The sequence below is a fragment of the Tiliqua scincoides genome, chromosome 3 (assembly GCF_035046505.1).
Source record: "Tiliqua scincoides isolate rTilSci1 chromosome 3, rTilSci1.hap2, whole genome shotgun sequence".
Lineage (NCBI taxonomy): Eukaryota > Metazoa > Chordata > Lepidosauria > Squamata > Scincidae > Tiliqua > Tiliqua scincoides.
Genome location: NC_089823.1, coordinates 183,231,423 through 183,256,615, shown reverse-complemented (window position 1 = coordinate 183,256,615; position 25,193 = coordinate 183,231,423). Strand labels below are relative to the sequence as shown.

General features: G+C 43.6%; 2 protein-coding genes across 5 annotated transcripts in view; one reads left to right on the top strand and one right to left on the bottom strand.

Moving 5' to 3' along the window:
- Positions 1–18,738, top strand: part of PDCD4 (programmed cell death 4) — a 40,552-nt gene extending 21,814 nt beyond the window's left edge. For all 3 annotated transcript variants that reach the window (XM_066619510.1, XM_066619509.1, XM_066619511.1), the window contains 9 exons: positions 520–614; positions 2,152–2,265; positions 5,801–6,022; positions 7,259–7,356; positions 10,183–10,297; positions 11,603–11,710; positions 13,447–13,557; positions 16,410–16,549; positions 18,035–18,738. In XM_066619510.1, coding sequence (XP_066475607.1) covers positions 520–614; positions 2,152–2,265; positions 5,801–6,022; positions 7,259–7,356; positions 10,183–10,297; positions 11,603–11,710; positions 13,447–13,557; positions 16,410–16,549; positions 18,035–18,095 — 1,064 coding nt within the window. In that variant the 3' untranslated portion in view covers positions 18,096–18,738. The remainder of the gene's footprint in view (positions 1–519; positions 615–2,151; positions 2,266–5,800; positions 6,023–7,258; positions 7,357–10,182; positions 10,298–11,602; positions 11,711–13,446; positions 13,558–16,409; positions 16,550–18,034) is intronic.
- A 2,779-nt stretch (positions 18,739–21,517) lies between these two features.
- Positions 21,518–24,990, bottom strand: BBIP1 (BBSome interacting protein 1). Of its 2 annotated transcripts, XM_066621888.1 has the most exons (3): positions 24,796–24,990; positions 24,173–24,258; positions 21,518–22,461 (listed from the first exon to the last, which is right to left on the bottom strand). In XM_066621888.1, exons 1-3 carry the CDS (start codon positions 24,930–24,932, stop codon positions 22,304–22,306), a joined length of 381 nt encoding a protein of 126 aa, XP_066477985.1. In that variant the 5' UTR covers positions 24,933–24,990; the 3' UTR covers positions 21,518–22,303. The 2 variants fall into 2 exon arrangements, 1 of the variants encoding a protein (XP_066477985.1); XR_010794148.1 differs by lacking the exon at positions 21,518–22,461 and having other exon boundaries at positions 24,171–24,258; positions 24,730–24,871.
- Positions 24,991–25,193: the final 203 nt, after the last annotated feature.

Here is a 25,193-nt window from a genome sequence, read left to right as displayed (position 1 = left end):
AACTGAAATAATGTAGTAGGTAGTAATTGGATTTGATTGGGGTCTTTTGTTTTTTTCTATTTACAATGTATTTTTTTTTCTAATTTTTCCACTCCAAAATTGTTTACACTTATTTAATGTTAAATGGTACTAGCATAGAGATTTGCAGAGCAGTGTTGTGCGTATCTGTATATTTAATACTTATCTCCTTTAGGAATGGATAATAAAGTAGCCATCTTTATGGATATTGAAGTTTATAATTTTAATATGAACGCTATTAAATATATAAGACAGAAGACAGAAATATTTGAAGACTCTATAAATGATTTACTCCAGATAGCTTGAAGTGGTGGTGTGTTGGCCAGATATCAGGAAGGTACTGAACAGTATCAGTATTACAGCTAATCTTTAGTTGAAGTCTTTGTGCATGTATGAGAAGTGAATTTCTTTGATATGTTAGTGTAAGACAAGATAAGATTAAGACAAGATTTGCACTGATTAATATAGTCTGGCTCTCATTTTTGTCTTTTTTTTCTTCAGGTGGTGCAGGAGGTAAAGGTGTTTGGGGAACTCCTGGGCAGGTGTATGATTTGGAGGAAGTAGATATTAAAGATCCCAATTATGATGATGACCAGGTAAGAAAATGCTTTAGTTTGCTGTAGATATGGCCTTGTATTTGTAATTTGACCTTGTAGTTAGGACTACTTGTGTGCTTCAGTTGTGAAGCATGTTCTATAGATGTGAGCAGTTTTCATAGATTGTTAAGGGGATATTAGTGCTCAGTTCTGTAGTGCTGACCTTTGTTTTCCCTGATGAATACCTAAGTTGGGCTTGTGACTGCATTTGCTGGGCAAAATATGGAAGATATGTTTTTTAATCGGTAGAACTTCTCAAGATGCTTAAAATTAAGCTTGATGCATTATCTCTTTTTGAAAGAAGTTGTAGCATATTTTCCCTTCTCTAGACAAACTTATATCTACAAACAGAAGGCACCTCTGTTTGTATGAGGGAAGGATTAGTTTTTGTTGATTTCCCCTTATCTGTAACACTGTTCTGATATGACCCTAGCAGAGATTTTTGCTGGGTATGGAGGGCTTGCTGTGCTGAAGAGGCAAGCTTCCTTTCATGAGCTTCTTTCTGCACTTGGTGTTTAGGATGCAAGTCATAGTGGCCATCTTAAGAATGTAAGAAAAGCCTTGCTGGGTCAGGCCAAAGACCCATCTAATCTGGCATCCGGTTTCCCACAGATGCCCACCAATCGCTTTTGGGAAGCCCACAAACAGGAAAGAAAGACATACTTCCCTCCTGCTATTTCTCTCTTGCAGCTGCTATTTCAGAGGCTTACTGGTGCTGAATCTGAAGGTAGCATATAGCTGTCATGACTAGCAAGCATTGCTAAACTTGTCCTTCATGAATTTGTCATCCTCTAGCCAGGAATTAATTTCCTATGTTCAGGGGCTTCCATTTCTGTTTGTAAGTAGGGAAATGTGGAAATCCCTGTGTTTGAAGAATTCCAGAATGGTAGCTGTGTTTACCTGTTGTAGCAAACAGCAAGAATTCAGTAGCACCTTAAAGTGTAGGAGGAGCATTTGCTATCATAGTAAAGGAATGAGGAACCCCTGTATGCATAGGGTTTTGGCTTATACCCAAAAGCAACAAAAAGATCAGATGGTCCGGCATAAGAACTTCCTTAGAAGAAGTCAGCTGCTTGTGTGTGTGTGTGTGTGAGAGAGAGAGAGAGACTGAAAATGAATCTGCTTAGGAATCCTAGGCTGAAGGAAGAATTAACATAAAAAGAGGGCTGTGGCACAGCAAACCAGCTTTTCAGTTGAACAAAGCATCCCATCAAGCAATGCTTCTTACCCTTTACTACTTTATTTGCTTGGACTGTATTTAACTCACTACTGGTGGCTGGGGAAAGTTAAAAAAGCATTGCAGTTGAGCACCTGAGACAAAAGTGGGTCAACTTTGTTGTGTCAGTGTACATCTTTTGCCCAGTAGTGCAGTTAGAGCTGGTGACATAGTAAGGATACAGAAGCATTACTTGGCTGCCAGTATTGAAGGGCAGTGATTGATTATTGCATCAGTGGAGCAATGTCCTAAGAATGTGTTACTCTTTATCTTGTGAAGTTTATTTTTGTTAGTAATTTATTGTGCTTATCTTTAAAACAGGATAATTGTGTCTATGAAACAGTAGTTCTACCTTTGGATGAGAGAGCATTTGAAAAAACGCTAACTCCAATAATCCAGGAGTATTTTGAACATGGTGATACTAATGAAGTTGCGGTATGTCTCCAGCTTCCATTTTAAAGACCACCAATAGTGATTAATGATACTTAGAATGCCTTTTTTGAGATGGAGTGCTCAGGCCTGTAATGTTGTCTCTTTAATTTCCGTCTTTATAACAGTTATTTGTACCAAAATAGAGTTTTATTAGATGACAGAATGTTAGTGTGGTAAGTGCATGTAATTTATGATGGTATATAGGCCCCCCCCCCCCGTATCTGCAGATTCATTTATCTACGGATACAGGAGAAACCCCCATGCTCCATCCCCACCCTCCTGAAGAGTGGAGGTGGAGTATCCCCTTGTATCTGTGGATTCACATATCTGTGGGGGTTCCAGAATGGCTTACATCAGGGGTACTCAATAGGTGGATCGCGATCTACCGGTAGATCGCGAGGCAAAATGAGTAGATCGCGGAGTGCCGACCCCCCCCTTCAGGTGCCTCTGGGAAGAAATGCCGGGAGTAAGGCCCATTGTACTCAATGGGGCTTACTCCCAGGTAAGTGTGGCTAGGATTGCAGCCTCACAGCCTAATCCTAGGCATGTCTACTCAGGAGTAAGTCCTGTTATACTCAGTGGGGCTCAAGGTACACCAACATACATTGTACACATAAATGTTTTATGTTATGATGGCGCGAACATTGTAAAAAAAACTCTGGTAGATCTCTGGGCCTTGCTGGGTTTCAAAGTAGCTCTCGAGCCAAAAAGTGTGAGCACCCCTGGCTTACATCATTACATCACAGCATGTTCTACTCCCTCCCCTTTTCAAAAAAAGCAGTATCCTTCTGGGATAGTGTTCTCCCCCCAATCCATCTCTCATTAAATCAGCTGTTTACAAACATTTTCATTCCATCCTAAGGCCCAATCCTGAGCCGAGTGTGCCAGCTTACTTCTGGCATGCACTGTTGCAAATGTGCTGCAGGGCACATTTGCGATCCTTTACTGTGGGCCCTGTGCTGGAGCTAGTCCAGCTCAAGCCTGTGCTGGGCCACCTCCACCACTGGGCCAGCGTTTCACTGCCCAGTGAAGTTAGGCCAGATCACCAGGCGGTGGAGAGGTGAGTGAGGGTGGGGAGGAGGCGTTTCAGGGTGGTGGGAGGAGGGCAGGGAGAGGGCAGGAGGGAGGCGTGGCAGAAGAGGGAGCGGGGCAGGAGGAGGGGTGGGATTCTGAGCCCCATGTCAGACCATGCGGTCTGGCACTGGTCGTTGATTCTGTGTCAGCTCAAGAGCCACCACTGAATTGAGTAGCCCCATTACGAGGCTACTGCCCTTACTTGGGGGAATGGGACGAAAGTCCCCTCCTCCTGAAGAGCCACCACAGGCTGCCCAGTTGCGCATTTGGCCCTCTGGATGGTGAGGGAGGGAAAGGGGAGATAAAAGGAGACTTAGAGATGGCAGAGAAATTAAATTAGTTCTTTGCATCTGTCTTCACGGCAGAATACCTCGGGCAGATACCGCTGCCCGAACGGCCCCTCCTGACCGAGGAGTTAAGTCAGATAGAGGTTAAAAGAGAAGATGTTTCAGACCTCATTGATAAATTAAAGATCAATAAGTCACCGGGCCCTGATGGCATCCACCCAAGGGTTATTAAGGAATTGAAGAATGAAGTTGCAGATCTCTTGACTAAGGTATGCAACTTGTCCCTCAAAACGGCCATGGTGCCAGAAGATTGGAGGATAGCAAATGTCACGCCTATTTTTAAAAAGGGAAAGAGGGGGGACCCGGGAAACTATAGGCCGGTCAGCCTAACATCCATACCGGGTAAGATGGTGGAATGCCTCATCAAAGATAGGATCTCAAAACACATAGACGAACAGGCCTTGCTGAGGGAGAGTCAGCATGGCTTCTGTAAGGGTAAGTCTTGCCTCACGAACCTTATAGAATTCTTTGAAAAGGTCAATAGGCATGTGGATGCGGGAGAACCCGTGGACATTATATATCTGGACTTTCAGAAGGCGCTTGACACGGTCCCTCACCAAAGGCTACTGAAAAAACTCCACAGTCAGGGAATTAGAGGACAGGTCCTCTCGTGGATTGAGAACTGGTTGGAGGCCAGGAAGCAGAGAGTGGGTATCAATGGGCAATTTTCACAATGGAGAGAGGTGAAAAGCGGTGTGCCCCAAGGATCTGTCTTGGGACCGGTGCTTTTCAACCTCTTCATAAATGACCTGGAGACAGGGTTGAGCAGTGAAGTGGTGCAGATGACACCAAACTTTTCCGAGTGGTAAAGACCAGAAGTGATTGTGAGGAGCTCCAGAAGGATCTCTCCAGACTGGCAGAATGGGCAGCAAAATGGCAGATGCGCTTCAATGTCAGTAAGTGTAAAGTCATGCACATTGGGGCAAAAAATCAAAACTTTAGATATAGGCTGATGGGTTCTGAGCTGTCTGTGACAGATCAGGAGAGAGATCTTGGGGTGGTGGTGGACAGGTCGATGAAAATGTCGACCCAATGTGCGGCGGCAGTGAAGAAGGCCAATTCTATGCTTGGGATCATTAGGAAGGGTATTGAGAACAAAATGGCTAGTATTATAATGCCGTTGTACAAATCTATGGTAAGGCCACACCTGGAGTATTGTGTCCAGTTCTGGTCGCCGCATCTCAAAAAAGACATAGTGGAAATGGAAAAGGTGCAAAAGAGAGCGACTAAGATGATTACGGGGCTGGGGCACCTTCCTTATGAGGAAAGGCTACGGCGTTTGGGCCTCTTCAGCCTAGAAAAGAGACGCTTGAGGGGGGACATGATTGAGACATACAAAATTATGCAGGGGATGGACAGAGTGGATAGGGAGATGCTCTTTACACTCTCACATAATACCAGAACCAGGGGACATCCACTAAAATTGAGTGTTGGGCGGGTTAGGACAGACAAAAGAAAATATTTCTTTACTCAGCGTGTGGTCGGTCTGTGGAACTCCTTGCCACAGGATGTGGTGCTGGCGTCTAGCCTAGACGCCTTTAAAAGGGGATTGGACGAGTTTCTGGAGGAAAAATCCATTATGGGGTACAAGCCATGATGAGTATGCGCAACCTCCTGATTTTAGGAATGGGTTAAGTCAGAATACCAGATGTAGGGGAGGGCACCAGGATGAGGTCTCTTGTTATCTGGTGTGCTCCCTGGGGCATTTGGTGGGCCGCTGTGAGATACAGGAAGCTGGACTAGATGGGCCTATGGCCTGATCCAGTGGGGCTGTTCTTATGTTCTTATGCATTCGATGCCGCAGTAGCATCCCCGTTCTCCAGGCAGCTCAGGATTGGGCTGCCTGTCTCCCAACCAGCTGTCAGCAGGATAATCAATTGCACAGCAGTATACTTCTTACCTCTCCCCAAGGTGGCAAATCTTTTCAGTGTCCCTGACCAGGGGGGTGGGATGCCAAGGGCAACAGCAGTGCCTCAGGTTAGCTACAGACTGATGGTAGTTGGATATCTATTTGCCTGGCTGTTCACTTCTTTGTCTTATTCACCATCTTCATTGAACAGGACAAGACCACAATGCTCGAGCTAATTGGCAATGTATTTTACTTTCTGTGCTTTTAGGAGATGCTGAAAGACCTCCATCTTGGTGAAATGAAGTACAGTGTACCAGCATTGGCAGTATCTTTGTCATTAGAGGGGAAGGCTAGTCACAGAGAGATGACTTCTAAACTCCTTGCTGACCTCTGTGGGACAGTAGTTGGCCGACATGATGTGGAAAAGTCATTTGATAGGCTTCTGAGAGACCTACCAGAGTTGGTGCTGGACACTCCCAGAGCACCACAGGTTTGTTTGAAATATCTTTTACTGTATTTGTTTCTATGATAATCTCTATGGCTCATATTTATCCCAGTATTTCATGGTATAGGTGTATCTAAAGTTTGTGGGACCTTTCAAGTTCTTCCTTGAAGAAGCTTTGGGTGGGGGGCTAATTACACAAATTTGTATGAAACAGGACTAGTGATAGCATCTCTATAATGTTTAAACACTTTGAATACCTACCTTAGGGCATAATCGTAACTTGAACTGGAAGCAGGCAGGTCAGCAAGCCTTCGCTGCATCCAGCACAAGTTTGGGGCCAAAAGCAGTGCAACTCAAGGCAAGGGGAAACCTTTCCCCTTACCCCAAGTTGCGTTTCAGCGACCCCAATGAGTCTACTCCATCTGATGAGGTGGTGCAGATCCAAGCAGCCCAGATCCGTGTTGTGCTGCCTGGGAACAGGGTCAAGATCCAGCATAACTGCAGGATCCTGGCTCCACCTCCTAGTTCCCACCTTCCTGCCTCCAGGAATACCCATCCTTAAACACCTACCTCCCACCTCCTTCCCGCCCTCTCCTTGTTCCCTTCAGACCCCTGCGTCGGCTGTGCACAAATGACACAACTCATCCTTTCCCCAGGGTTTGTATTGGCATGGGGAGGCCAGCCTATCTCCCCATTGAGTGGCGCAGTAGTGCTTTACGGCACTTTTGTGACATTCCTGGGCCTGCGCAAGAGATTTGCGTCACCCAAGTGTGGATCTGGGTTGGGCCCTTAGTCATCCTTCTAACAATCTTGTAAGGTAGGTTGGTGTTATCCCTCAATTGTGTGGACAGGGGCAGGATAGAGTATGAGAGAAAAAGTGGCTTGCTAAAGGTCACCTAGTGTCTGAAGTGAAATTTGAACAGGATTTGAAGAATAAATTTGAATTCATTTATTTCACTCACTATACTGCACCTTCTTACCAGTAGCAACCAAGAAGGTTGAAAGGTAATCCAGTTAGAAATGCATCTATTTGAAGAGTTATGTAGTATGCATGATGTTGGGGTAGCTGCTAAAAGAGGTTGGGTAGAAACACTTGGACTGCTTCAGTAGGAAACCCTAGGTATGCCAAATTTTCCTCCATTTTGGTTACATCCCATTTTCTTGGTGGTGGTCAAACAATACTATCTGGTCAGACAACACTATCTAGTGGCTGGCTGCTCAAACAACACTATCTCTGTCAAATTCCCAGATTCTAAAGTGTGTTATTTTTTTTCCTGGCAGTTGGTGGGTCAGTTTATCGCAAGAGCAGTTGGAGATGGGATTCTATGCAGTAGTTACATCGATGGCTACAAAGGCACTGTGGACTGTGTCCAGGCTCGGTAAGTGTTTTGCTCTTTATGGTTGTACCCTGCTTCACAATTAAAGCTGGTAAAGTGTTCTGAAACCTGTAAACCCCATATAAACTGAGTGTGCCTAGTTACTTTTTCAAAAAATCAGAGCAAAATCTGTAAATATTGTTTCCTTAACTATGAGGATGGTTTTCCCCACCCCAGAACAAACTGGATTCGGTAAATATTGTTTCCTTAGTTATGAGGATGGTTCCCCCTCCCACCTTCCTCCATACAACATGATATGGTTTGTGGCATGTTGAGCCACAAACAGTAATGGTTAGAGTTCAGAGAAATGGAAGCTGCTGGAAGCTGCTACTACAGCACCTACTAAATTTGGTAATTTAAGAAGGGCATGATGACTAATGTGACCCTAAATGTCTTTAGCAGCCAAAGCCAAGGAGTGAATGCTAGGGAACTGAGTCGGGTTTCTCAAACACCTCAATAAAAGATATGGTATTCATGTTATACAAGCAATTGCTTTATGAGATTTTGTTACGACTAGGTGTACAAGTTCATACCTGCACTTTACAAGCATTTTGAATCTATATTTCAGCTTGTAATGCGCTGCTTTACACAGTGGTGTTGCCAGTGCAGATGCTGCCTGGGACAGGTGGCACCCCCTTTCTCACTCAATATGATGTGTGGCACCTGGAAGTAGTTCAGCAGTGGTGCAATGAAATTCTCACACCACCATTGAAATATTTCCAGTGATCACAGTTTGTAGCAGTTTGAAGCCGGGGGAGGGGGGGTTGAGAGGGCCCATCTGCCATCAAATGTGGCACGGGCATCTGGTCGGTGTGGTCTTGTGTGGTGTGCCCATCAGCCCCCTGAGTCACCTGGGATAGAGCACCCCCCACTTGCTATGCTATTGGCTTTTCATGCACTAAATCAAGGGTGTCAAACTTGTTTCATATAAAGGGTCGAAGTTAAGATTCATGGTACCTGCTGAGGGCTGGAAGTGACATCATAAAACAGAATGTGACATCATTAAGCAGGTGATGGCTAGAAGTAAGCACTTTGTTCTCACTTAGAAACTCATTAGTTACAAATGACAAAAGAGAAAATGTGCAAATCTTGTTCATATTTTCAAGATATGAGAGAGCTCAATTATCACACTGGGAGAACCCAATTATAATGGGGCCAGATAAATTGCTTCCAGGGGTCTTATGTTTGACACCCCTGCACTAAATAGTACAATATGTAGTTCCCACATACTCCTAGGAAAAGTTTTTGGAAACAGACACTCAAGAAGGTACAAGAAGTGTATTTCTCAAATCTTCTCGAGCAACCACAGGAACTCCCAGCATGCTTTCCTTGTAGCATATGGGAACTGCACATGCTGTTTAATGTGTATATCTGCCTTGCACAGTATCTTGTGCTCACTGAAAATCTATACCAACTGCCACACCTTCACAGATGGCTTGACTATTTGGTGAGTGTTAACTAGTAGTTTCATCAAGGTTGCAGTCTTATACACAGTTTACCTGAGAGTAAATCCTGACTGATATCAGTGGAACTAACTGCTGAGTAGACATACCTATGATTGCACTGTAAGGAACTTTGATGTAATTATGTAAGTAGTTGAATAGGAACAGTATTGTATTCATGGTAAGGTATCATTCTGTGCTCTGGGTTCTTTTTGGATTTGACAGATGAATTTTTGCTTCAGACAATTTTTGTGGAACAAATTAAGCTCATATAATGAAGTGCTGTATTTCGCTACATAAACGATTGGTTTTAAGCAGTAGGGTTATGCTCATGAAAATGAATTAATTGGGGAAGATGTGAGTAGTGTGTGTAATAGAAACGCTTTCACTTTATGGTTTCTTTATGTTTGATACGGTTTGATAAGCCAGTGCATTAGCTTCTAAGACATCTGCTATCACATAATAACTACTAACAAAGCTTCTTGTTGCAGTGAAATTATTTGGAAAAATAGACTCCAGTAGCAATAGAGCCCAATCCTGGGCTCGATGCACTGGTTTACCATTGGCACGCACTGTTGCAAATGTGCCATAAGGCACGTTTGTGAGGCTTACCGCTGGGCAAGCACCCATGCTAGCCCAGTGCTGGCCAGCGCTGGGCTAGTGCTGGCCAGCGCTGGGCTAGTGCTGGGCAGGTGCCCGGCCTCTGCCGCTCGAGGTTTGCACAGATTGCTGAGCTGTGGTAAGGTAAGCGGGGGCGGGGAGGAGGCGTGACGGTGAGCCGGGGAGAGGGCGGGAAGGAGGCATGCCGGGGGGAGGGAGCAGGGAGGGAGGAAGGTGGAGTCTGGTGGAGATCTGCTCTACCGGATCCAGAGCATTAGTGCGGGGTTTGGTGCCCTACATGAACGCTGTTCCCTCACTGCCGACCTTTTGGTCAGTGGTGAATCGAGTAGCCCCATTGCACGGCTACTTCCCTTACCTGGGAGAAGGGGACAAAAGTCCCTTTCTCCCAAGGTGCTGCCCATGGCTGCTGTGGGTGTGCTGGATGCGGCGGCAGCTGTTTTCAGTGCCGCCACAGCCATGTGCCACAGGACAGCAGGATTGGACTGATAGTCTCTACTCTTTGGTGAATACATATTTATATTGTACTAAGGTTTGCAGTGTAATGTTGTAACTCTTTTATTTCCATATTGATATTTGGCTTCTCTAAATATTAGGCCATTCTGCTACAATGACCATCTTGGTGTGTTCATCTTGCGTCTCACAGTTACATCAGTTGTTCACACTGTTGCTTGAAGGCTTCAATGAAAATAGTGAATGTATAGATGTTTAAAAGTGTTTGCCTTCTAAGCTCTTGGAATTTATATGTGGTTTTCCTTTTCCTTCATAGGGCTGCTCTGGACCGAGCTACTGTGCTACTAAGTATGACCAAAGGTGGAAAACGAATAGACAATGTGTGGGGATCAGGAGGAGGGCAGCAGTCTGTGAAGCATCTTGTTAAAGAGGTAGCTAATTTAAACTGTGTCACTTACGGCACAATTCTAACCAACTTTTCAGAACGAAGGTGAGGGCAGTGTAACCCCAAGGTAGGGAACAAATGCTTCCTTACCTTAAGGAGGCCTCTGTGACTGCCACCCAACTTCAGGATGCAGCATTTGTCCATTCACGCAGCTATGCCAGTGCTGGAAAGTTGTTTAGGATTTGAGCCTTTGTGGATTAGATTGAAGTGTTGTATATCTAGCAAATATTCCACTTGAAGGCAAGATGAGCTTAATATGATGGAGGGGCTGGGGTGCTGAGGACCCATGCTTTGAACAGTGGATCTCAGATAACTAGGTTTGGAAAATTATCTGAGATCTTGGAGAATTGCTGTTAGTTGAAGTAAACAGCAGTGGGACCAGTGGTCTGGTACTTGCAGGATCTATGATCTGACTCAGTAAAATGGAACTTCATGTGTTTAGTGGGTTGTATCCCAACCCACAGGAACATGTAGAAGAAAGCGGACTTCCCTGCCCACTCCTTAACCCAATAGCCCTCTGTGCTCTGGAGGTTAAAGGGGGCCCCCCAGAATATAATTCTGTACGGTTTGGAATGCTGTTGGGAGATTAGTGAAATTCACTCCCCCCCACCTGCTCACCTGAACAGAAAGTGCTTCAGTTTCCTGAACAGATAGTTTGGATATTTCTCATGTCTTTCATGATGTTGTAAAGTACATTTCTTTCTCTGATACATATATACATATACTTGTACCAAATATGTTAGTTTTCTTTATAAAAACAGTTCCTGTTCTTTGAGACTTTGGTGTAGAGTAGAACTACAGTTGTATATTCATAGTTGTCAATATGCATAGTGATACTTTACAGAAATCAAAATGAAATGCTGTAAGTGGGAAGAGAATGTTAATGTGACTCCCACATAGAAGCATAAATTGACATTTGTTTGTTCCAAGCTGTCAACAGCTGGGAAGAAGGGTTTTGGAGAAAATAAAAATCAGTTATTGACTAAAACATGATAAAAGTTTTTTATCATTTTGAATTATTAAGTGAGTGTTTGTGTGAGTGAGAGAGAGAGAGAGAGAGAGAGAGAGAGAGAGAGAGAGAGAGAGTGGGGGGGGGGCTGTCACATCATTATAAAGTGTTCCCTTTTCACTATATCTTGCCTCTTTTTATTCCAAAATGATATTTTCGTGACGTTTGTCCTCACATATTTGAGAAGAACAGCTTAAAATTAAGTTTTGCTACATTGCAGATTTCAGAATTTCAAACTCTTAGCACCTAGTGTAATACAGTTTTGTTTTTTAAATCACCTAGATTGATATGTTGTTGAAGGAATACATTCTTTCAGGAGATGTTTCTGAAGCAGAACGTTGCCTTCAAGAGCTAGAAGTCCCACATTTTCATCATGAACTTGTATATGAAGTAAGACCAAATGTAAAGTTTTTGTCTTGGGTAGCCTAAGTTATACAACTGGCAATGAAAGTTCAATTCTTGAGTTACATAGCAGTATAATAGACAAGGTGTTAACAACTTTCTGAAGTTTTAGAGGTCAGTAATTAAATGAAAGATTAGGACACTAGTTAGCAGTGGTGAACTTTGAAGTGCCTGCATTATTCGTGGTGCCCCATAGCCACTCCCCACAACAACAAATATATAAGAGAGAGAATACCACAGAAATGTACTGCAACAATCAAATACATCTCCAGGTCTCCTAGTTAGCAATTCAGGCCAGACTTTTTGTCTTCCCATCAGTCATCACCAACCACCACCACCCACATTTTAAAATGCTTTAAAAATGTAGAGTCCATCAATTTCTTTTCACACCAAGGTAAAAATGTGAAATAATTCAATTTCCTACCACCTCAGGCAAAAATCTCCATTCATTTTCCCAAGGGTAAAAATTAATCACTTTCTCCCTGGTTGATTCCAGCCATCTTCTGTCTACTCAGGCAGTGAGTCAGCCACCATGGGAAGTGGGGCAGTACCCGACTAACCAACTGTTGCATGTCTTTTCCACTGGTGAGCACCACCGGTGGCCAGCTATATAGGAAGGAGCTGCCCTTTATACATTTTGCTATTGCTACCACCTCTTTTCTCACTGTGCATCTTGTACTGTGGTACCATGCAGGTGCACAGAGATGCTGTCTCACCTGTTGCCTCTCCTTATTGTGGTGTGCTCCTTTATGGAGGTACACAGAATTAAGTTCAGATTTGCCATAAGTTGCTGCTGTCACTTTGCTGTTGTTGCTTCCCTGTGCATCTTCATGCAAGTGCACAGAACTGTATCCAGGTTTTGTCAGAGCCACTTGGTCAGCATTCCAGCTGGAAGAATTGTTAAGGAGTGCTGCTCTTCCCCATTTCAGATCGTCTACACTGCTGCTTGTGGGTGATTTTTCTTTCAGAAAAATAAATTGTGCATGTTGTGACCTTCCTTTTGATAGATCTATTGTATCTTCCTTTTGATCTTCCTTTTGGTTTTATCTATTACACCAACCATAGATATAAAGGCTGCTTCTTACATTTGCATAACATTACACATTTCCAACTCACAGTTTCATCATAATTATTATTCCCTTTATAATTTGATTTTTGCTGTAAACTACTTTGTGAATTTTTTTGGCTGAAAAGTGGTATATAAATATTTTGAATAATAGTAATAGTTTGAATAATAAAATGCCTAGTAAGACTTTAAGAAAACCACTTCAGTCAATCATTATAGACTAATTCGAAGCTCAAATTTATATTGAATGCAGGGAAAATGGATAATGCATATCATCTGTTCTTTTCAAGAAAGTGTCTTTTCCCATCTCCTTTCTTTTAGATTTTTACTGGTTTCAGAAAGCATTCCTCTATTGCAGTTTGCATGATTGTCAAAAGACGATCCTAAATGTAAAATTATAGAATTGCATAGCTTCAAGTCATTTGAAGTCTCCAGATACATTTCATGCTAGTTCCTTATCTGACAGATGAGCAATCTGTGACAATTTTCATCTTGGCTGTGTTCATATACCTTGCATAATATCTCTCCTGTTCTGTGGTCCAGCAGCTATAGCTTTAATACTTGCATTTAAATGCTTTTAAATGCTTTAAAAGATGTGTTTTAAAAGTCTTCCACCATTTCACACTGAACACCTAGTTCATTAGTTTTTATATTTTAGGCAGTTGTGATGGTTTTGGAGTCGACTGGAGAAACAAATTTTAAAATGATGCTTGATTTGCTGAAGTCCCTCTGGAGATCTGCTGTCATCACTATGGACCAAATGAAAAGAGTATGTGCATCTGATAGATTTACAAGTGTTTCCTTATTTATTATTTACTATCCTCATTTAAGTTATTGCTGACGTTAGTAGGTTAAATTTATTTGTGTTCACCAATTAGCTGATCTTTCCTAGATTTGGAATAGGCAGTACAAGGTTTCTAGATGTTACTGTGTTGCATAATTTGAGGGTTTTTTAAAAATTTGAAATACTGTTGTGCATGTCAGTAGAAGATAATGTAGTTTTTTTTGTTAGATATAAAGATAAAATTAAGGGCACAATCCTAAAGCCCAGATGTGTTGCAAAAGTACCTTAAGGCACATCCATGTGCTGGCCTCTGGAGGCTGAATTCGGCTTCCAGTGCGCCAGCACCTGGTAGGTTTGCACTGGCCTGCCTCAGCCGATGCGGGGGTCTGGAGAGAATGGGGGTAAGGTGTTCTGGGGCGGTCGTACAGCAGACAGGTCCGTGAGTGAACCAGGCCCAGGATGGGGGTGGAGCCAGGATCCGGTGCTTAGGCTGGATCCTAACCCCTCTCTTTGCCCCAGCCTAGTGCCGGGCTATTTGGATCTGTGCCGCCTGTTTTGGTGGCACAGAACCAAGTAGCCCCATTTGTGCCGGTGCAGTGTCACCTGGGGTAATGGGAATCGGTTCCCCTTGCTGCAGGTTGCACCGCAGCCAGCCCCAACCCTGCACTGGATACAGTGCAGGCCGGCCAGCCTCTTCCAGTGCAGGATAGAATTGGGCTGCGATGGTCTGTTTACACAATTACTCAGCATTTCTTAATCCATTTATTTACTCCTGGGCCTGATATGTCCCTCATTCCATCCTCCCCCTGCCCTGTTACACCCCCTCCGCACCCTGCCCCTGCACTGCTTGGCAGTGGCTGCTCCTTGGAATCCAGTGCCGGCAGGATGACACAGACCTTCCCCCATAGTGATCGTGAAGCTCTTTATGGCACTTTTGTGATGTCTATTGCTGACGAGGCAACCACTGCACCTGCACTATAGGAAGAAATAGGATTGGGCCATTAATGAACTTTACATTCATGGGACCAGGCTATTTAAAGGATTGTCACTTCCCATAGACTCTGCCCACCCACTTTGCTCTACATTTAAGGCCCTGCTTTGTGTTCCACCTCTGGGGGGGGGGGGCATGACAGCGTCTTTTTGGGTGTGGCCTCCAGGTTTTGGAATTCCCTGAAGCTTGGTTGATCCCCCTCATTGGTTTGCTTTCACTGCTTGGTTAAAACTGTTGTATTTGAATAGCTATTTGTTTAATATCACTTTGTGAACATAAGAACAGCCCCACTGGATCAGGCTATAGGCCCAACTAGTCTAGCTTCCTGTATCTCATGGCAGCCCCACCAAATGCCCCATGGAGCACACCTGATAACAAGAGACAAGATAACAACAGACAAAAGAAAATATTTCTTTACTCAGCGTGTGGTTGGTCTGTGGAACTCCTTGCCACAGGATGTGGTGATGGCGTCTGGCCTGGATGCCTTTAAAAGGTGATTGGACAAGTTTCTGGAGGAAAAATCCATTACAGATACATGAGGTTATCTGGTGTGCTCCCTGGGGCATTTGTTGGGCCACTGTGAGATACAGGAAGCTGGACTAGATGGGCCTATGGCCTGATCCAGTGGGGCTGTTCTTAAGAGACCTGCATCCTGGTGCCCTCCCTTGTATCTGACATAGCCCATTTCTAAAATCAGGAGGTTGCACATACACATCATGGCTTGTAACCCGTAATGGATTTTTCCTCCAGAAACTTATCCAATCCCCTTTTAAAGGCATCCAGGCTAGATGCCGTCACCACATCCTGTGGCAAGGAGTTCCACAGACCAACCACACTGAATAAAGAAATATTTTCCTTTGTCTGTCCTAACTCTCCCAACACTCAATTTTAGTGGATGTCCCCTGGTTTTGGTGTTATGTGAGAGTGTAAAGAGCATCTCTCCATCCACTTTATCCTTCCCATGCATAATTTTGTACATCTCAATCACGTCCCCCCTCAGGCGTCTCTTTTCTAGGCTGAAGAGGCCCAAACGCCGTAGCCTTTCCTCATAAGGAAGGTGCCCCAGCCCAGTAATCATCTTAGTTGCCCTCTTTTGCGCCTTTTCCATTTCCACTATATCCTTTTGGAGATGCAGCAACTAGAACTGGACACAATACTCCAGGTGTTGCCTTACCATCGATTTGTACAACGGCATTATAATATTAGCTGTTTTGTTCTCAATACCTTTTCTAATGATCCCAAGCATAGAATTGGCCTTCTTTACTGCCGCCGCACATTGGGTCGGCACTTTCATCGACTTGTCCAACACCACCCCAAGATCTCTCTTCTGATCTGTCACAGACAGCTCAGAACCCATTAGCCTATATGTAAAGTTTTGATTTTTTGCCCCAATGTGCATGACTTTACACTTACTAACATTGAAACGCATCTGCCGTTTTGCTGCCCATTGTGCTGTGTTGCTATTATGTTTCTCTATCAATAATGATCTTTCAGTTCAGTTATTTAATTGTCTTTGGAGCTGAAAATATTTTATGTTGAAGATTTTTATTTTATTATTGTATTCATATGTACTTTGCTGTGAAACACCTTGTGGGGACTCTGGGAAGAAAAGTGCAACAAAAATCTTTAAATAATGCAATCCCTTATTACGTATTTTCCCTGCTTAGAAGTTTTGGTTTCATTTGATGTACAAGCTAACTTGTTTTTATTTTACTTTAGTTAATGTTTGAGAAAGCAGAGTGTCTCTTAACTTTGCAAAGCTTGCTATGACGTAGTTTTGAAAGCAAAGAACAAACTTTAATTCTATGTTGAATGCTAAGTTTTCCTCTTGATTCTGATGCTGCAGGGTTATGAACGAGTTTACCGTGAAATTCCAGACATTAATCTTGATGTGCCACATTCATACTCTGTGCTTGAACGGTTTGTAGAGGAATGCTTTAGAGCGGGAATAATTTCTAAACCACTCAGAGATCTCTGTCCTTCCAGGTATGTAGTTCAGAATTATGTTGTTTCTCAGAAGTAAATGGGACACAAGCTGTCCACAAGTGCAGATCTAGCTAGCTTGCTAGGTTTACAGTTCCTGTTGGTGGATGCCTTCCCCTCCCCCGTTGGGCTGCAGTGTGTTGTCTTATGGTTAATGAGTGTGTTGTCAACCTGGCATTACTGCTGACAAGTTTAACTTTTCTTTCAGAAATAGCAGCTGCAAGTGCAGTTCAGATTTGGACCACTGCAAATGGAGGCACACTTTAGCCTTTTTTGTGCTGTGCAGATCAGCCCTCCTCCAGCTTATTTGACAAGAGGAAAAAAACCAACTCCCATTTGCACCAATGGAAGCATTTTTTTCCTTTTGAAATGGTACTGGTGAAGATAATGTAGTGCTGGACTATGGCAGAGGCAAAGGGCTAAAGCCCAACTCCTCCTGTGATTGCAATCCAGATTGCCTACTCCTGCAGCCATTATTTTTTGAAACAGTACTAGTGCCTATCAATATTTGTGGTGAAGTAGCATCTGGTTTGGCCTTTGTATTAGGAGAACAGCTGGCCACCCTGAGCGAATAGCTTGGGAATTTCTTATGACATTACATTGTCACCTAGCCTGAGCCTGGTTGAATATTACTAAGGGGAGTTATGAACAATGTGAAGCTATGAGCTGTATTGTCTTAGAGCCCAATCCTATCCAATTTTCCAGTGCCGGTGCAGCCATGCCAATGGGGCATGCACTGCATCCTGTGGTAGGATGGCAGTCACAGAGGCCTCCTTAAGATATGGGAACATTTGTTGCCTTACCTCTGGGCTGCATTGCGGCTGCACTGGTGCTGGAAAGTTGGATAGTATTGAGCCCTTAGATATTTATTGTCAAGCTGTTTTCTCCTGAGCTCACTCTTAATTCTTTTTTTCCACTTCATTAAGGATGATTGGGAGAAGAGCATACTGCAGTTCTTAATTTTATTAATTTATTAATTTTAGTAACATGTTACTGAAACCTTGTTGGATAATTCTGAGATTCCTGCAGAGTAAATGATTTTAAAACACAGGCCTGTCAGAATGGTAGTTTTAACAATATTTCTAGTCTCTATATAGTTGTGTAGAAAAGTGCTAATTACTGTTAATTGTAATTGTACTGTTGGAATCTCAATCCAGGCATCTACTGAGCTTGCAGGAGCAGAACTTCTCCTCTGTAATTCCCTGACTTCTGCTCTTGTTTTTCCCAGTACTCCATGCTTCCCTTTTCCTCATCAGAGTATCAGACTGTATAAGAACTCCTCAGCAAACTAAATATGTGTTTAATGTCTGTAATTTGTATTTTTTTGTTGGCTATCTTGGGTGCCCCATTGTGGGAGGAAAGGTAGGGTTATAAATACCTTAAATAAATTTATATTAATAGAAAATTCTAGAACTTCCCCTTCTGTCCCCATGCAGCCAAGCACAGGATTAAGGAGATGCTGAATGCTTATTGTGTGTTTACTTTTAGGGGAAGGAAGCGCTTTGTAAGTGAAGGAGATGGAGGCCGCCTAAAGTCGGAGAGCTACTGAATACATGAACCAACTCTTGCAGCTGTAGATGTTTAAAGGGAATATATATATGTGTGTGTGTATATTCCATAGTAAGAGTTGCTTAGCAAAGTTCATTTATTTTTAAGAAATGCACTTGTTTTGGGGCACAAATAACTTGTGAAGGTTTTATAAATTTGTGTTCGCAAAGGAAATTCTTCAAAATTTTCTTTTCTCTGAACCTATGGTTGGACAGAACAAGTAACTGCTTTTCTATGGAGGTTTGCTGAAATAAGCTACTCTTTTGTAAGTGCCATATCATTCCATGTTTTGCATTTATGCCTGCCACTCCTTTCTTTTAAGGACAGTGTTTTTGTAGTAAAATCACTGGTTTATATAAAGCTTTATAGAATGGGTCAAGTTAAGCTGCTGAAACCATATTTGGCTGCTGCTGTTGAAATACTGTGCTTTGGGAGGAAAAAAAGTTTTTTTTGTTTTGTTTTAAAGAATCTAGGAAATTTAGTTTGGTCATAAGATGTATTCATCTTTTTCCAGGAGAACGTATTGATTTGGTCTTAAAGACTAGTTCAGCAAATGGTGGCTGGAACATCTATTTTTCTACAAAACTGGAAAAAATGAACAGTTGTAATAGAATGTATTGCAAAATAAACTTTTGTGAAGCATACTCTAGCTCTGTTTTCTTAACAGTTATAGAAGTATATGGTCCCAATCATCTTGGGGCCTTGCGCTGCAGGATTAGTGTTCTGGCAGTGCAAGATTCTTTGTGGTGCCATGAAAGCTGGGCTGCTGTTGTGCACTGCTGGGCCACTGCTGCAAATAGGGAGAGGTCAGTGCACATGGCAGCAGCTCCAGGAGACTCTACTGGCGCCAGTAAGTTGGTGACGGGAGGGGGAGATAATGTGGTCTTTTGGAAAGGAACCGCAGCCTGTATTGAGAGGAGGAAGGTGGTGGATCTGGCAGCAGCTGCACATGCTAGATCTTTTTCTGCCCACCCCAAACATGCCTCTTCTCAGACTTGCACCAGCTATATAGCTGGCATAGGTCTGAGGAGACCTGTAGGTGATTAGGCAGTCTACCGGGAGATATCTTCTGCAGGCTGTCTTAATCATCCCCTTCCAATGGCACTGCTATATGCTGTACTGTGACAGAGGATAGGATTAGGCAGTAAGTTCATTATATATTGAACACAAACTATTTTTAGGGTCAACCAGTCTGACAAATAGCTTTTTTAATGGTTCGAATCAGAGTTGGAAGGGACCTACAAGATCAGAGTCAATCCATGCAAGCAATCCATGGCATCTGTGATAAAGAGCTCTGAAGATGGAGCTCTGAAGATGGAGCTCTGAAGATGGAGACCCTGTCACCTTCTGAGGCAGACTGTTCCACTCTTGAACGGATTTAATCAAAATCTTTATAGTAATTTAAACACATTTGATTTGTCATACCCTCTGGAGCAACTGAAACAAATCCACTCCATTTTCCACATGATAGCATATCAGATATTTGTAGATAGTGATGTCACCTCTTAACTGTCTCTTCTTCAAACTAAACATGCCCAACTCTTTCAATCCGTCCTCATAACACAGTCTCAAGACCCCTCGCTATCCTAGTTACCCTCCCCTGGACCTACTCATTTGTCAAGATGATCCCTCTTAAACTGCAGCATCCTGAACTGGACACTGTATTCCACATGGGGTCTGACTAAAGCAGAATACAGCAGAACCATTACTTCTTGTGTTCACATTTGCCTTCTTTACGACAGTGTAAAACTGTTCTCATGTTTAGCTTGCCAGCTTAAATGTTTAGGCTTATCACACATACCACTACCCAGGCAAGTATTATATACTGGCAGGAACTCAGTATCCACTGATTTGACTTACTGATACTGAGATCCACCTTTAAATGTGTTGTAACAAGGAAAAAAGGCACCAAAATCCAATTTCCTTCCTTCGCACTGTTAAATAATTATTTCATTCCATTAGATTCCATTATTCACCCCATCTAGTGGCTGAATGCAGAATAGTACCTATACCAATGCTTTCTGGGGTAACAGTGGAGGAGCAAGAAACCTGGAAGAGGGTCTTTAAAGCTATTTTTCTGCTGATTTGGTATCCACTTATTGTTTTGATCCACTAGGAGTTGTGGAACAGAACCCCAGTGGATAATGAGGGATGACCTGTAAGTGCTTCTGCTTTTTCCTACGCAGATGTAAAACTTTACATTTATCCCTGATGAGTTTTGTTTGCATTGGTCAAGATCTTGGATCTTGTTCCTCTTCTCTAGGGCAGAACTTTTCAGAGTTTTCCAGCTTCCTAAGCCCTTCCCCACACGAATGGCGCTTACTGTTCCTCAGGGGAGCCTCCATGCATCCCAATTCTTTGCCACATCCAGCCATTTCTGGCTTCCAATGCCCCAGCAGGCTTTGCGCCCAGATTTCTGAGCAGAAACGGTTGGAAGCAGTGACGAATGGAGGTACACAGAAGTGTTTTGCGGAGGCTCCCTGACTGAATGAAAAGCGCTGTCCACGCTGGGGATTCAGACTTACTGCTGATGATTGGGAACAGCCGGATCCTATGCTCCAGACACCCTACCATATCTCCACATACACTGGTGCAATGACATTCCCATTAGTATAGAAGATGGGTCATGTGGTGTGCTGGAAAAACTTGCAGAAGTGTTTCAGAAGCCAGTACTACTTTGCTGGCAGAGAGGCCAAAATTGGAAGCCAATCACAGCACACCAACCCTAGTAAATAAGCCCCTACTATGGAGATTGCAGCTCAGGTTAGAAAATGTGTGGCACAGGATGGTACCTCTCTGGTCTCTCAAAGGGGAATTTTGGTAATGAGAACTATGGTGAAAAGGTATTTCATGCAAAAAGGGGAGAGTATTTTGTACAAATCTTCCCAAAATGTACAGCAAAATATTTTGCTACACTTCTCAGAATTCTTATTGTACATATTCTGCTGCTGGAGGTTTCCACACACAAACACCCAAGTGGAATCTCTGCTTCACCCAACAAGGGAAGCAAGGACAATGCACCCCACACAGGTAAGCAAAGGGTGGGATAGAATCTCATGCACCACTTACTGGTGCTGTATATCTGTTTCATGTTCCTACCTCCCTTCTCCCCCACTTCTAACCCTTCAGGATTATCAAATATGTCTTTGCAATGAACTGTATTGGCTATTGCAACATGCCAGGGACTCCAACCATTGCTACTGCTAATCTTAACTTCCACAGAGGGATATATACTTGTGTTCACTGTGCATTTTATAATGACTTGCAAGAGTTATGCTGCATGTGTATTTTGATATAACAATCCAGTAGAAGTGCAGAAATGAGTAGCTGTCAGTGTAATGGAGCCTATTAGTGCTTTAACCATTATAGGCTACAGTATCACACAAGCACTTTTAAGTAACCTAATGAGAGCATCAAGAAGCCTAGAATAAATTATTATTTATTATTAACAGTATTTATATACCGCTTTTCAGCTAAAAGATCACAAAGCAGTTTACAGAGAAAAATCAAATAACTAAATGGCTCCCTGTCCCAAAAGGGCTCACAATCTAAGAAGATGCAAAAGAATACCAGCAGACAGCCACTAAAACAGACAGTGCTGGGGTGAGGTGGGCCAGTTACTCTCCCCCTGCTAAAAAAAGGAGCACCCACTTGAAAGAGTGCCTCTTACCCAATTAGCAGGGGTTATAAAATTAGTTTTAAAAGGGTAACTTCAAGTAGTTAGAGGTTCAACCATATAATTGTTCCTGCATAGCCAGGGAGACAGACCAGGGACAGACTGCACTTGCTCCCAGTGTGGAAGGGATTGTCACTCCCGAATCGGCCTTTTCAGCCACACTAGACGCTGTTCCAGAACCACCTTTCAGAGCGCGATACCATAGTCTTTCGAGACTGAAGGTTGCCAACTAACCAACTAATAGGTAAGAGTTGAGTTTCAAATTTCAAAACCAAACCAACTCCTAAAGCAAGAATAAAAATGAAATTTTTAATACATTCCTTACATACAGTTATACATCTAAAGCATCTGTACAAAGGAGCAACACAGTCCACAGAAGCACAGGCTACTGCATAATTATAGTTTCTGTGAAATTGCTTTGGTAATGGAATATTTGTACTCCAGCTTACCGTTCACAATACTACTGTGTTAAAAGTAAATAGCAATATGTAAGAACACTCAAGTAAGTAAACAACTGAATGTAAATGTTGCAACTATTGTGCTGGCTGCTGAGCAAGTTGTTCCTGCTGTCGAATAGTCTCTTGTGCTTCACGCTGCATTTTCTCAAGTTTTTCTAATGTCACCGATTTCAAAGGTAGCAGCTTAGGCTTGCACAACACCATAGTAGTTGCATCTTCTACTGCTAATTTCCCTAAAATAAGAAGAAAAATTGAGACTCAATAATACCTAAGTCCACAAAAAAGTTCAAAAATCTCTGGACTAGTTCAAATATTGTAGTACCCATGTGGAGACCAGCAAAACACTTCCATGCAGGGGCTGTGACATTCCTCAGCTGCATGCCATATATCTGTCTCCATGCACTGCATTTCTAACCTGGGATCAGTATGTTAAAATCTACCTCTAGTAATGATGTTTCTGTTATTCAAAAGACAGGGCAATCTGAAGGTATCTAGCTAGCAACATCCCATTCTTTTGCAGAGGATAAACAGAGACAGAGGACTTCTGGATTCAATGTCCAGTCAGAGCACACCTTTACCATGTTTTACCTTTTGAGAGATGGAGCCTTTACATATATTCAGAGTCACAGCTAGCACAATATACGTATAATCCAGATGTAAATGACTGGGGGTGAACTGAGAGAGTGCATGGCTGAAACAGTTGTTCTGACACAAGCCTTGATGCAAAGGAGATAATCATACCACTTTTCAAACTTAAAAAAAAACAACCTGAACTGAGGGCAGTGATACACTCCAGCACAAGACAAGGAAGCTACAAAGACCTTAACTGTAATGATTTACACATATTTTTACCAAACAGCAAGCTATTGCTATGGGAAGATGAGAACTAGGTAGGGTTATACCGATGCTCTAAAGGAGTGTGATAGTAACATTATAAGCAGTTCAAGTGGTAGGAAAATACTGTTTTGAAGGCTGGATCCGCCACAAATGAGTAACAGCATACTGACTGTATGCAATGTGACAAAACATAAATTCATGGACTTGAATGCTTCTTAGACCTCCAGAGGTAATTATGCTGGAACATGGGCATCTCACTGCTGGTAACAAATACCAGAAGAGTAGAAGGAATAATTTTTATTTATTTATGGCATTTGTATCCCACCTGTCTTAACAGACTTGTGACATAGATTAGGCTAAGAGATGGTGACTGATCTTCAGCCACCCAGTGAGTATTATGGCTGAATGACAACCTGAACCTGGATTCTACTGACACTAGCCAGTACGTTATACTAGCTCTCAGATACAACATTCACAGCCCCATCCTATTCAACTTTCCAGTGCTGATACGGTGTCGTGATGCAGCCCTTGCCTTGAGGAGGCCTCCAAGACTGCCCCCCCCACTGCAGTGCAGTGCAAGCCCCATTGGCATGGCTGCATCATTGATGGAAAGTTAGTAGGACTGGGCTGTCAGTCACAGTACTGTGAAGATGATCACATTTATTAAACAAGAAACTTAAATTCTACTTTACCCTTGCAAAGGACACGCCCATGATGGCTTACAAGTTTCCATAACAAATAACAAAGCATGACAATAAAGTATTGCAACAGTATGTATTATACTGTTATAGTATTATATATTACTATATAATACTATATACTATATAATACTATAGTGTTATAGTATTATACTGTTATAGTATTATAAAAGTATAATAAAGTATTACAACAAGCATGTTGTTGCTTACTAGCTTTGAGACCAAGAGGAAATCTCAACCCTTAAACTCTAAAATGTGTGGCAGTTAAAACTGGTGTTCTAAAACTCACACATACTCTGCAAACAGTAGAATAACTTCAGCAGATGTCAGTTTAAGGCTCTCACAAGGGATGCTTGTGAGGAATGCTGGCTGCACTCAGCTCATGTAATGAATGGGAAAAACCACTCACCTTGCTTAGGCAACACCTCCGAGAATTTTGACTCAGGCATTCTGATGACAAGATCGTACCTGGTGCAGATGAGAACCAGGGGATGACTGTGAATACAAATGCTGTGTTAGAATATTTTCTCCCCCCTTTCAGGTAAAATAGAAATACCCATAGAGCTATGGAGGGAGTTTCTCCCCCCATCCCTGTCAGGTGCCTGCACTTTGGCCACCAGCTGAGGGTCTGCTCCCCTTAGAGAGCCCAGGTGGCTGAGCTGGCCCATGAACCCACAGCAGCAGGGGTGTCTCTGTGCCACCAGGGTGGGCAGGGGTGCCAGGGGGCATCCAGCGCCCCAGGACCCTCAGCAACCTGGCACTACCTGCCATGCAACCCCTCCAGGGGCTGGGATGGGGTCCCTCACCTGTGTGGGCCTCCCACTGCTCCAGGATGCCCTTTGCCCCCCCAAGGCTCCATGCACAGGTGCAGGTGCAGCTGCTGCTCCAGAGGGCCCCCTGCGCCTCTCCCACTCCCGAGGGTCGACCCATAGCCAGTCCCCTCCCCCCACAGCCCCCTTGGCTGACCCCTGCTCCAGCCTCCGTCTTCCGTGTCTCTTTAGACTGCCGCTCTCCCCCACCGTCCTCTCTCACCGCCACTCCAACAGCCGACAGAAGCTGCTGGAGCCTCCGCCACTCCAAAGTGCCCGCAACAGGACTCGCATGAGACACTTCCGGTTCCGAAGGGGCGCGGGCGGGGGCACTAGAGCCCGCAGCAGGGCGGGCACCATAGAGATGTCGTGGTAGAGCGGCTCCCGAAGGCCGCCTTCTGTTCCTTGATCCGCATAGGGCGGCCATCGAACGGCAGTCGGAAGTGGCCGTTGCCGTGGCCACGCCCAGGCGCCGCCATGTTGGCTGGGAAACAAAAGGACGGTTGCTATTGACAACACGGGCGTGGCGAGCGACGACGACGTCTGAAATCCTTTGCCAGACTGGAAATACGGGGGGCAGGGGAGGGAACGCGGGCGGCGTCCAGGCTGTGGCCCCCGCTG